The sequence below is a fragment of the Phocoena phocoena genome, chromosome 13 (assembly GCF_963924675.1).
Source record: "Phocoena phocoena chromosome 13, mPhoPho1.1, whole genome shotgun sequence".
Classification (NCBI taxonomy): domain Eukaryota; kingdom Metazoa; phylum Chordata; class Mammalia; order Artiodactyla; family Phocoenidae; genus Phocoena; species Phocoena phocoena.
In genome coordinates, this window is record NC_089231.1 from 23,212,728 (window position 1) to 23,225,624 (window position 12,897).

At 41.6% G+C, this 12,897-nt stretch overlaps 1 protein-coding gene across 1 annotated transcript; it reads right to left on the reverse strand.

The window, feature by feature from the left end:
• Positions 1 to 1,865: 1,865 nt before the first annotated feature.
• Positions 1,866 to 10,514, reverse strand: ELAC1 (elaC ribonuclease Z 1). The gene is made up of 3 exons (XM_065890439.1): positions 10,353 to 10,514; positions 4,040 to 4,507; positions 1,866 to 2,536 (listed from the first exon to the last, which is right to left on the reverse strand). Exons 1-3 carry the CDS (start codon positions 10,507 to 10,509, stop codon positions 2,070 to 2,072), a joined length of 1,092 nt encoding a protein of 363 aa, XP_065746511.1. The 5' UTR covers positions 10,510 to 10,514; the 3' UTR covers positions 1,866 to 2,069.
• Between the last annotated feature and the right edge of the window lie 2,383 nt (positions 10,515 to 12,897).

The window sequence follows — 12,897 nt, forward strand, 5'->3', positions numbered from 1 at the left end:
AATAAATATTTCTTGAGTGCCTACTACGGGTGGGTATTTCCAAAAATGCAGAGGTGACTAAGATACAATCTTTACCCACAAGAGCTCCAGGCATTAGAGGTACTAGTACTAGCCATTCCCTCCTGTACAGGTTTTGGCACACTGCTGGTATCTAATAAATGCTTGTTTGAATTGAGTTCAGAAGTCAAGATACACTTTAGGTCTGGTCAACTTTGGTACTTGGCAGGCCGGGAGCCTAGAGCAGGGCTGAGTCAGACCACTCTGGAGACTGCTTCAGAATGACTGAGCTATTGAGTAACTAGACCCATCTTGATTATCACTACTCTAGGGATTCCAGACCCATCCAGGAGTCAATTTTTACTAGAAAAGCTGCAGAACCCAAAGAAGTTTAATAGTATACACCATGACAGTCTTTCTGAATAAGTGTACAATAAACTCATAGGTTCTTGAGATGTTAATAGATAGTATACGGTGAAATATGACTCAGAAAGGGGTTCAATAGAGTTGACAGGCCTCTGTACTTTAGGACTTTATGCCCTGAAGTAATGTGCTATGCTCCTTTTATACACTGTCTTATTTAAGTTTTTCCCTGCCTTATTTTTCAGTGACAATTTCTCACTGTCTTATTCTTATTTTTCCCATTTTTAGAGATGAGCAGCTAAAGCTCAGAGAGTAAGTCATCTGCTCCAGAACACACAGGACCATCATGAGGTAAAGAATGGGACTCTGGAACCAGGTCCTTCTGGCACCAAAGACTGGCTGGTGATCCCTGAAGCAGGGCTGTTTTTAATGTACTTATGGGAACCAGAACTCTGACGGAGGGACACATAGCATACAGGGTTTCCCAAACTGATTTGATGAGGGAAGCCTTTTGACCGAATCAGTACTTGAGACTACCTCTCCATTGACACATTTTGAGAAATACTGTGGGAAAATGAGTCCGAGATACCCCATGAAAGACAGAAGGGAGGTGGAAGGCAACTCAGGAAGAAAAGCTATTCTAGAAAGAACATTTACTAAAACTGTGCTCAAAGAATTATTTATTGGAAAGCGTAAACGCAAGTTGGACAGGTATCATTTTTTAACCTCCAGATTCATAAGCTCCAGCTCATAGCTCATTTATGACAAATAATATTTGATAAGATGTTCCAATTCCAACATATTCCCTTAGCTAGCTTTTTAGGATTTGTTGTGGAATTTGACTTACCTCGTAGTTCAGTTCAGTATGTCACTAATTTTTATAAAGTATATTCACAGTGGGAGTATAAGTTTTAACTTGCTGTGTATCTCAACAGGCCTGCAATATGCATTTTGGGATGAGATAATTCTTCACTGTTTAGGACTGACCGAACTTTGTAGGATCTAGCATCCTGGCCCCTACTGACTAAATACCAGTAGTAACCACCCCTAGTTTTGACAAGAGACATCCCCACAATTTCAAAACTCCATCTAAGGGAGAGTATCACCTCCAACTGAGAACCACAGGTTTAAAGCAAACTGGAAAGTTCAATAAAATATTAATTGGAGGATAAACACCTAGCCTGACTCTGCACTCAGTATTCAAGCAAAGAATTCAAGACTTAACGTGCCAGCTTCAATCCTTCATATCCAATGTCTCATTACATTTCTCTCTATTCTGTTAATAACATGAACAGATTCAACACAAAATGCCAAAATACCATTTTTAGCCAGGAGGGCCAAGCCCTGCTACTGCTTTGCCAACAACAGCAATAAAGCCGGGCAGAAGCTAAGCCCAGGATTGCATGGCATACTGGCTACCCTCTGAGGCAGCAGCCACAAAACGTGTACACCTGAACAGTCTATCATTTTGTCAAGTGTGGACTCGAAGAAGGATTCTGGCTTTATTCTTTTTAAAGTGACCTATTATCACAAAGCTTGCTCCCTTCTCAATGCTGAGTCAGTTCAGCAATGCAGCTCCATCCTTGTTAGGACTGTTAGGACCCAAATAATTTTAGACCAAAACGACGACGACGACAACAAAACAAACTTGACTGTTCGTTCAGTAACATATTCACAGACACACCAGAATGCATTCAGGAACACTGGCTTCATTTCTTGATTGGAATGCCAATCACCATAAAATCTTCTGCTAGAGTCACTTCTTGGAGATCTAACACTGATTCAGCTTGCTTTTTAAGCTCTACGATCCCATCTGTTTCTCCTTCTCTGGCCAAGGCAACTGGTTTGTACCTCTGACTGAAGTGAGTCAGAACAAGCCTCTTTGCTTGGCACAGCTTTGCAAATGCTGCTGCCATGTGTGGCGTGCTGTGGCCGTGTTCTTTTGCTTTGTCCATCTGGGTGTCATCCAGGGTTGCTTCATGGATCAACAGGTCTGCTTCAAAGCACAGCTTCACTCCTCCATCATCCACAACCCCAGAACAGTCACCCAAAATGCAGATTTTTCTTCCAACAATAGGCTTTTTTAAGACATCTTGGGGAGAAATTGTAACTCCATTTTCCAGAACAACAGAAATTCCATTTTTCAGCTTCCCATAGGCAGGACCTGGCGGAACACCTAATGACAGAGGCAGATAACATCACGTCATGGGAATGGCATTTATGACTTGTTAAGAGAGTCTGTTTCAACAGCACAGCAAATAGCAAGTGGAAAAGGCATCCAATTCTTTTCATAATTGTTATAAATATTTTATTACTTGTGGAAAACTGGAATATTTATACATTTTTAAAAGTTCACTGTTGGCTATTGATATTAGCAATGCCCGAGTACTTAAAACATTTCCAAGCACACGTGTCAGATGAGTTTTAAGCTCTTAAGTCCCACTAAAACCTTATTACAGTCAAGATATCAGCCTTGATTCTCTGCTGTGCATGGGAATAACATTATTTGAGAGTGCTGTATTTAATAAGCTCATCTTTGGGTAAAATTAAAGAGCCCATTTAAATGACAAGGTACCAACAAACTAACATCATAAAAAAAAACTGTTAGAGGGGATTGTCTGGATCACAAGATCAAGCAGAATTTCAGGCAGTTATAAATAATCAATCTTCTTTGTAGATAGGGGCAGTTCCATGTTTACCAAACTGGGCTTAAATCTCATATTAATCGAGAATAATACCTGATCATCACTCTGGGCAACACATACAAACAAACAGAATGTGTTCACTAATTCCAACATAGATCATGTTTAAAGTTTCCCAATACAACAGTATTTTCACAGGTTTTTAGACAATAAAAATACCTTTGGCCTAAGGCACTTTTCCTCATTACTTAGCATTTTGTTTTAGTTGGAAAAGAAAGAAGACATTGCATAAGTAAAGAAAAGACACACAAAAAAACCATCACCATCACCATGTTTTCACAGGCTCTATTGTAGCCATGCCAAGGAAGGTGGTATGCTGGAGGAATGATGTACCCGGAAACTGCTTTGGGAGAGGCGCTGAAGAACTCTCGCACATGATGGCCTAGCATAGAGGAGGTATGAAGCCTTTGATGGGCCCCAAGCCAATCTTTGGATGCTTGCTTCCGAGTGTGATGAACCCAGGTATGTAAAACTGGTTAAGGCAGTGTTCTAAACACCAAATTAACTTAATCAAGGTTGATTGACTAGGCAAAGTCAATAAAGAAGGAAAACCCAGAAAGCAGTTGGTTGGAGTTGCAAGGTTAAGAACTATGGCAAAAAGTCTCTGGCAAAAAGTCTCTGGCCAAAGATGTCATTGAAAACATATTTCAAAAACATGACATGAAAAAATAAAAGCCTAGACCTGAGACAACAGGTCCACTTCACCAACCAAGATAGTAAAAGCTGAAGATAAGACAGATCAAGAATGTGCATCTAGGGAGCTGAAGAGAGAATTCAAATAGATACTTGGTTTTTGCTCTGTATAAAATATTTTGGCCTCAAGAATTTCCCTTAATAAACAAACTTTGGGCAAGGGAAGTAAGTAGAGAAAATGTCAGTTTTAGGCCTGGGAGACAAGAAAAGAAGGTTTCTATGACACTTCTAACCGCTCTGGTTAACAACAACTCGATTGACGAGAAAGGAAAAAAAACACTTACCAAGATCTTTCAGTTTCTGTGCATTGAGTTTACCTGGGCGTTTCTTCTCCACAACTGAAAATCCAAAGGAGGGTATTCGATGAAAGAGGCGAAATGCTTTCACAACAAACTGTTCATCATCAACCAGGAGGTATGAGTTTTCTTCTGAGTCTAACACGATAGTTCTTCCCTGTCCGTCTTTGGGAGGGTTGTCTGCTTTATTCACGTGTACAAATTCTTTCAGTTCTTCTGTAGGACACTGATCCGCTGTAGGCACCAGCTCATGGACCACATAAGGGAAGACCAACTCCGTGTGAGAAAGTTCCATGGTTTGCCAGATGAAGTCCCGAAGCCCCGCAGGGCCATAGATTTCGATCGGCTGTTTGGTGACCATGGAGCCACTCTGCAGGCTGATTGTGCAGAGGAGGCCAGGAAGGCCAAAGAAATGGTCTCCATGAAGATGCGTGATGAAGATCTTAGTAATTCTCCCTTTTGATTGAGGCAGAGAAATAAATTTGGGAATTTTTCAGAAACAAAACCCATACAAAGCTACTTGAAACATGCATAACAACTTACATAGAAAGCAATAAAATGAATTTAGAAGTTCTACTTATCACCATAAACTTATTTCTTTATATTCTTCTACATGATTCTAGAAGCAAGAAAGACAGGTATTATTTCACTAGATGGTTTTAATAAGATATAACTTTTTTTCATAAAACATCTTCAAATTACACAGTGTTACAGTTTTTTTTTTTTTTTTTTTTTTTTTTTGTTTTTTTTTTTTTTGCGTTACGCGGGCCTCTCACTGCTGTGGCCTCTCCCGTTGCGGAGCACAGGCTCCGGACGCGCAGGCCCAGCGGCCATGGCTCACGTGCCTAGTCGCTCCGCGGCATGTGGGATCTTCCCAGACCAGGGCACGAACCCGTGTCCCCTGCCTCGGCAGGAGGACTCTCAACCACTGCGCCACCAGGGAAGCCCAGTGTTACAGTTTTAAGAGTACTTTCCTACACATCCTCTTACTGGGGAAAAAAAAAAAAAAAAGGATAAAGTGTACCAAAATGATTCACATAAGTTACCAGATAGGCCACAAGTGTTAAAAACATCTGGCAGTTACACTGCCCCCTACTGCTCCCTCTGAGAACAGCAAATATGAACAGTACTTCCAGCATAAAAATGTTCCCCTGGCTCCAACGGACTGGACCAGTGCCTGAATTCAAAATTGCCTTTTAAGGACTCCACACTGGACAGAGATTAACTAACCAAGCCAGAGCCTGCTTGTCTGGGTGAGGCCGAAGAAGGAGAAAAAGGAAGGGGGATGAGGGAGGGAGAGGAAAGGAAGGAGGGAGAAGGAGGGAGGTGGAAAGGGAGTGGGGTGAAGAACCGAGGGGGAGGAAGTGGGCAATAGATGCAGAGTGCGGTTTACAGGGTAGATCCCCCATGGTGCTACGTAAAGGCATGTGGGCCCCTCCCTTTCTCTCAATCTGAACTAATACAACAGCTTTTCCAGTGCATACTGACTTAGGCTGTAACTTGATTTAGCCATTGGTAAACTGAATTTACTCCTGGTATGTGGCAGGATGCCACATCAACATTTTTCTCAGATGCACCACAAGGCCTTTTAAAAGCAACAATCACAATTAACACATTTTTAGTATAACAGTGGCTTCCAGTCCTAGCTCATGGCCCACCCATTTCAAACATTTGAAACCATAAAAGAACAGGAACAGTTTATCAATGCCATAAAAGAACAGGAATAGTTTATTGTGATGGGATTTGTCCTGTGACATCTAGGTAACAGTGTTCTCCAAGCGAGTGTTCCCAGTGTTACTACACCAAGCCAGGCCCCTGTGGCAGAGAACAGACTGGGCAGAGGCTGATCTTGAACCTTGAAAATCGCCAGGAGGCACGCTAGAAGTTTCCTCAACATACTCCTTTTTGTTTTCTCTTTTTAGTCCTCGTTTTTGCAGTTTTTTGACTTCTGGAACCCTTTCCTTGCCCCCTTCCTGCTGTCTGGGCTGCCAACACGCCCCCAAGTGTGACCTGAGGACTCAAGAGACAAAAGAACTACAACAGTTGTTGAGTCTCACGCTGACCTCAAAACTGCCAAATCAGACTTTCTGGGCCTCTCCCTATCTACTGCAAAACACAGCCAAAACTGAACACCAAAACAATCTGTGAACTCAAAGCAAGTGAGATAAATTAAGTAAGAAAAGGTACTTCCCACAGATATCACAGTTTCAGGGAAGACAAACATTTCATTTTTCAAGAAAGTTGATTTCAGAGGGAGAAGGAATGGCAACCACAATTATCAAAGGTAAGAGGAAGCTATCAAATGAAAAGAGAAAAATGCATGAGTTCCCTTTCACTTAAGATCACGAAAGTTACCAGGGAAAATGTCATCCATATAGGAGCAGAATACTAAGCATCCTCTAAGGGATAATGCAGTGATATTTAGTGCCGTAGGAAAATGTCTGCAATACATCGTTCATACGTAATATTCAGTTGAAAAAAAGCAGGTCACACCAAGTATAGTTTGATTCCATTTATGCAAAATTATACACACACACAAATACACCTACACCATTACCATATCTACATGTATAGAAAATTCACCAAAGAGAGGGGGATTTAGGCTTCTTATTTATATTTTTCTGCTTTGTTTGAACTTTTACAACGAGCATGTATACTTATTATAATCATTTTTAAGCTTATCTTTTATAATACTTTTTGTAATCATTTTAGAGGAAAAAAAGGCTTAAGCTCACTCTTTAAAATTATGAAAAAAGTAGCTATGGCAAACCTACACTTTTTTTTTTTTTTTTTGGTACGCGGGCTCCTCACTGTTGTGGCCTCTCCCGTTGCGGAGCACAGACTCCGGACGCGCAGGCCCAGCGGCCACGGCTCACGGGCCCAGCCGCTCCGCGGCACGTGGGATCCTCCCAGACCGGGGCACGAACCCACGTCCCCCGCATCAGCAGGCGGACTCTCAACCACTGCGCCACCAGGGAAGCCCAAACCTACACTTTTAAATCAGATGCTTGCATATTAGGACCAAGGAAACTTGCAAGAAGTATATCTAGAGAAACAGAAAATACTTCCTTATGAAACCCATTACCCCGGGAGGTAGTATAAGCTAAAAGGGCTTCAATGGCTCCAATAGCGATAGGTCCATATTGGGTTATTGAGAGAAACCAAGATGTTTTGAGGGTGATGCATTCCAGGTTGAGACAGGGGCTTTTGAAGCGCTAGAGTGTCTCAGCTAATGTTCTGGGATTACCATATCACCCTCCTCTCTGAAGCCAGAAAATTTTTTCTTAAGTCAACAAAATTTTGTAAACTAAAGGTTCCCTTAGATTTTATTTTATTATTATTTTTTGCCAAACTTTTATTTTAAAAAGCTTGAGCTTTGTGCATTGTTTAAAAATATATATAAAATAGCTGTAAAATATAAAACACTAGAGAAAGGTATTGTGGCAGATAGAGTTAAGGTGGTACATGGGGGTACCACCATGGCCCCTGCCTCCTGCTGTTCATATCCTTCTATAATTCCTTCCCCTTGAGTGTGGGCGGGACTGGGGACTTACTCCTAACCAGTAAAATATGGCACAAGGATGCAATACGATTATGTCATTTACAAGACTCCATCTTGCTGGCAGACTTGCTCTGGAATCTCTCTCCCTTGCTGGCAGTAATTGAGCAAGCTACCCTGAAGCAGAAACCCCCATGACGAGGAACTACAGGAGGCCTCTAGTTGCCGCAGGCAGCCTCAGTCCTACAACTACAAGGATTCTGCTGACAACCTGAGTGAGCACTGAAAACAGATTCTTCCCCTAGTGGAGACTCTGATGAGACCGCAGCCCTGGCCAAGACCTGGATTGCAGCCTAGTGAGACCCTGAAGCAGAGAATCCAGCTAAGCCAGGCCCGAACTCCCTGACCCACAGAAACGATGAGATAATAAATGCAAATAACCCACTAAATTTATAATCTGCTATGCAGCATTACATAACTGATACAGGTACTAAATAAAAAGTGAAGACTTACCCTGCACCCAAACCTCTTAACACAACAGTTACTTGTTTCTATTTTAATCACCCTGCCACCTTAACCCCTACTCTCTAAACTGTTAAATATTACAGCCTCCACTCTGGCATGTGGAGGCATGTTCTCGTGAAAGGAACCCCTGTGTGATCCAAGGGAAGTAAAGCACAATACCTGCTCTGACCTCAGGGTTTCAACATAAGACAGTATATAATCAGGGTTGAACTGTGTACACCTCAAGGCCACGTGTCCCAAGTGCATTAGTTCCTTCTTCCAACAGCTTTTTTCCTAACTCCCAATCTTGGTCTGGGACATCATCACCTGTAACTTGTAATAATTCTTCACTTCTTCACAGACTAGGAATTTACTCAGTCACCACCTGCTGTTGGCTCTATAAGTATCTCTTTGAGTCTCTCATCTTCATCCTTATCCCTACTTCCTGCTTCAACATCTTCATCTTCTCTCTCTCTCTCAGGTGAATGCCACTGCCTTGGAACTGGTCTCCTGATGCCAATCTCTCTCTCCCAATATATTTGCCATTGGAAAACTGTCCTAAAACACAAATCAGACCATGTCATTGCTCAGCTTAATTCTTTTTTTTTTCGGCTTAAAATGTTTTAATGATTCTTTGCTGCCAATAGAATAAGGTGCAGATACCTTAGAATACCACAGGAGTCCTCATAGTCTGCCCTTACTTACTTCCTTAAGCATTCTTATCTCTCATCTATCCAGCCAAGTACTCAAAGTTCTGGATAGCTTAATATTCCCCAAACATGTTATTTCTCTCCTAGAAACTCTTGCTCACTTTGTTGTCTGTTCCTTGAAGGTCCATCCCTACTTCTCTCCCCAGAGAAACTTCTATTCATCTCTTACATCCTAGCTCAACTGTTACCATCTCCAGGTTGCTTTCCCTGAACACACAGATACAGTTAGTGCCCCCCTCCTTAGTGCTTCAAAAGTAGTTAGAAAACACCTCCATTATTCTTACTTAGCAAATTACACCATGACTGTTTGCATGTCAGTTTTCATCACTAGACCAAGGAATCCTTGGATGATAGAACTATACTTCCTTTAGTCATCAAATGCTAGGTACTGTGATGAGTGGTAGGAATTTCAGTAACTACCATTTATCAAGACCTAACAAGTGAGAGGCACTGTGCTAAGTGTTGAACATCTTATTCATGCATTAACTGAACAGATATTACTAGGCATCTACTAGGTATGTAAGTGATCACTGAGTTTACTTTATTGTACAGGGAAATAAACAGTGACCACAGAAACAACTATTTAAATAACATAATTTTAGATATTGATGATGCTAAGAAGTCAATAAAAACAGCACAAAACAGTAGAATGCCTGGGGTGAGGAGAAATTACTTAACCCCAGAGGTTCAGCCTTTGAGAAGACAGCATTTGAGCTAAGATTTAACTGATGAGAAGGAGACAACCACACAGAGAAGGGATTATTGTATACAATTCTCACAACCCCTTCTAAGTCGAGTTTTTAAGCCCATTTGAAAGGTGAGCAAAGTAAAGCTTAATTGGCTGACCTGCTCAGGTAATAAGCCGAGACACCGCTGGGACTGGAACCCTGGTCTGCCTGACTCTGGGCCAAGGCTCTGGTGAACACGGTACTCTTCAGTCTGCCTGGTGCTAAGCTCACTCTGTTCCCCATGGCTGGAATGCCCTTCTTCTCCCCAGCCCAGGGAACCCTTCCTCCTCCTTTAACAACTCACAGGTCACCTTCTCTGAGAATGACCCCAAGTGGAAAAGAACATTTCACTCCCCAGAACATCTACCACCCTTTGTATTCTCTCATGATACTTATACCTATCTCCTGGTGGAAATAAGTATGTTCCTTTGCTTGGGCAGTGTCTATTTAATATGTCTGATGTAACCCACTCCATCCTCCATGCCCTAAGCCTATAGAGATCCTTGCTCTCAACATTTACAGGAAGAATGAAAAGTAAATATATAAATAAGGAAGGAAGGAAGGAAGGGAGGGAGGGAGGGAGGAGGGAAGGAAGGAAGGGAGGAGGGAAGGAAGGAAGGGAGGGAGGAAGGAAGGGAGGAAGGGAGGGAGGAAGGAAGGGAGGAAGGAAGGAAGGAAGTAAGAAAGATAGTTTAGTGGGTGTGGCCAGATACCCCAGCACCTTCCAAGTATTGCCAGGGCTCCAGCACTGAAATGGAGTGCAACTGTCAGGGCTTTTCTAAGCAAAAGGCCCAAGGAAAGCCAAGAAAATGAAGCAGAACAAGAGACAGCCTTAATGAGAGAGCTGAATGCACACTGACCTGCTTTAAGTTGGCTTTTCATAAGCTGTGTCTGGGTTCCCTCCCCACAGTCAAAGAGCCAGCACTCGCCTTCACACCGAAGGACCAGAGCAGAGGCACCCCGGGTTGGGGATGGGTATGCTGCGCCTGTCCCCAGAAATGTCACATCCATAGACATCTTCCACCCTGGAACGAGAAGAGCCCTTAGGGATTATTACACATCGCTACTCAAAATCACCAAAAACAGGTTCTTGTGAGTTTTACTATTACCTATGTTTTGGTTATTAAGAATAGCTTGGATTCCTGTTCTCTAATAGTTTTCCACAGAAATCCAAAGAAAGATTTTAGTAACTCTTAATCAGTTAAAACCACAAATTACCAAACCTTGTATGACTGCTCACACAAACAAAAATAAATGTTAAAAAAGCCAAACCCAGTCAATTAATAACTATAATTGAATTCCAACTATATGACATTCTGGTAAAGGCCAAACTACGGGAATGGTAAAAACACAGTGGTTTGACTCTACAAGGTGGGTACTATATCATCATCCCCATTTTATTTTATTTTATTTATTTATTTTTGCGGTATGCGGGCCTCTCACTGTTGTGGCCTCTCCTGCTGCGGAGCACAGGCTCCCGACGCGCAGGCCCAGCGGCTGTGGCTCATGGGCCCAGCTGCTCCGCAGCATGTGGGATCTTCCCGGACCGGGGCACAAACCCGTGTCCCCTGCATCGGCAGGCAGACTCTCAACCACTGCGCCACCAGGGAAGCCCCATCATCCCCATTTTAGAGATGGGGAGGCTGAGGCACAGAGAGGTAATGACTTGCCTAGGGTCCCACGGCTAGTAAGTGGCAGAGCTAGGATTCAGACGCCAGGACACTAGCTCCAGGGCAACTCTATCATGTCACCTTCTGTCTTAAGCATTCCTTATGTTGTAGCTTTATTATCCATAACAAAGGTCCAGGCGACACCTTAGTTTCAGATGTCTAGCCTCTAGAATTGTACAAGAATAAATTTCTGTTGTTAAAAAAAAAAGGACAGTGGTTTGGGGGAAAGGAGGGAGGGATGAATAGGTGGAGCACACGGGATTTTTAGGACATGGATTTAGCACATGGGATTTTTTAGCAAAACTATTCTGTATGATACAGTAAAGACAGACACACGTCATTGTACATTGGTCAAAACCCATAGAATATACAACACAAACAGTGAATGAACCCTAATGTAAACTTTAGTTAATAATAATGTATCAGGGAACCGGATCCCACATGCATGCCGCAACTAAGGAGCCCACGAGCTGCAGCTAAGGAGCCTGCCTGCCGCAACTTAGACCCAGTGCAACCAAATAAATAAGTAAATATTAAAAAAAAATAATGTATCAATATTGGCTCATCACTACCACACTAATGTAAGATGTTAATATTAGTGGAAATTGGGGGAAGGAGTGGGTATATAAGAACTCTGTACTTTCTGCTTATTAATTTTTTTAAAAAGTCTTTCTAATAAATAAACAACTCTAGTGAGATTCTGGGCAAGAGCTGGAATTTAATTATGCTCACTAAGTGATATCTCTGGTGCCCGTGGTGAGCAGCCCTTTCTCTGAAACATCATAAACCACAGCAATGCTCTACAACACTCTACAGTAATGCTAATACCACACAGTAATGCTGAGTGAACGGCTCATTCCCATAATAATAGAGTCCATGAGGGGTTAGCACCTGGGCTTCTGATCTTATAAGTGATCAGCAATAACCTGTTGAGTGTGTAGATTTCTGCCAACTCCTGAGATCTCTTTTTCCTTTTACTACTTTTGGGCACATCTATCTCTCATATACTTCTGTGATAGGAGATATGCATCAAATAAAATAAGCACAAACTCAAACTTATATATCAGTATAACCAATTATAGAGCATCCACATTGATGGCAGGGAAGAAAACAAACATATTAAGTTTAAGAAAAACTACTAAAACAAGAAAATTTGGCAGCGAGCTGGATAAATATATCATCTATAGGGGGAAAAAATCTATCAAAAACTTTTCTCAGTCCTAGCAGTAGCCAGATAAAAATAAAAATAAGGAATAAACCCCTCACTCACAGGAGAAAACTAAGCCTTATAAAATAACTAGAAAGTTAATAGGAAAGGAATAGACCCTAAAAGACTCAAAAAGAGATACACATTCGCTTCCCTGATAGGAAGATATACTATCACAGAAATGTCTATCTTTTCATAATTAATGTATATATATTTAATGTAAATTCTATCAGATTTCCAGTGGGATTTATCTTGGAACAAAAGCAACCCAAAGATCACATGGAAGAAAAAATACATGTCTGAGAATGGGCAAGAAAAGTACACAAAGCATTGAGTAGTGACTTAACTTTTCTAGATATTAACGCTTACTAATCAGGCATAAAGAAAACAGAATAATATTGGCACAAAAATAGAAGTGACAGAGAAGGGACAGTCCAGAAATAAACTCAGGTACGTACAGAAATCAATATACAACAAAAGTATAAAAAGGGTGGCTTTTTTAATGAACAGCACTGACATAATTGGCTA

What these genes read in the sequence shown, in the direction of transcription:
- ELAC1 (XM_065890439.1), bottom strand. Translation starts at nt 10,509, where the DNA reads ATGTCTATGGATGTGACATTTCTGGGGACAGGCGCAGCATACCCATCC. An exon ending in GAAAAGCCAACTTAAAGCAG is followed by an intron (nt 4,508 to 10,352) that starts GTCAGTGTGCAT and finishes CTCAATCAAAAG; the next exon opens with GGAGAATTACTAAGATCTTC. An exon ending in ACAGAAACTGAAAGATCTTG is followed by an intron (nt 2,537 to 4,039) that starts GTAAGTGTTTTT and finishes CTCTGTCATTAG; the next exon opens with GTGTTCCGCCAGGTCCTGCC.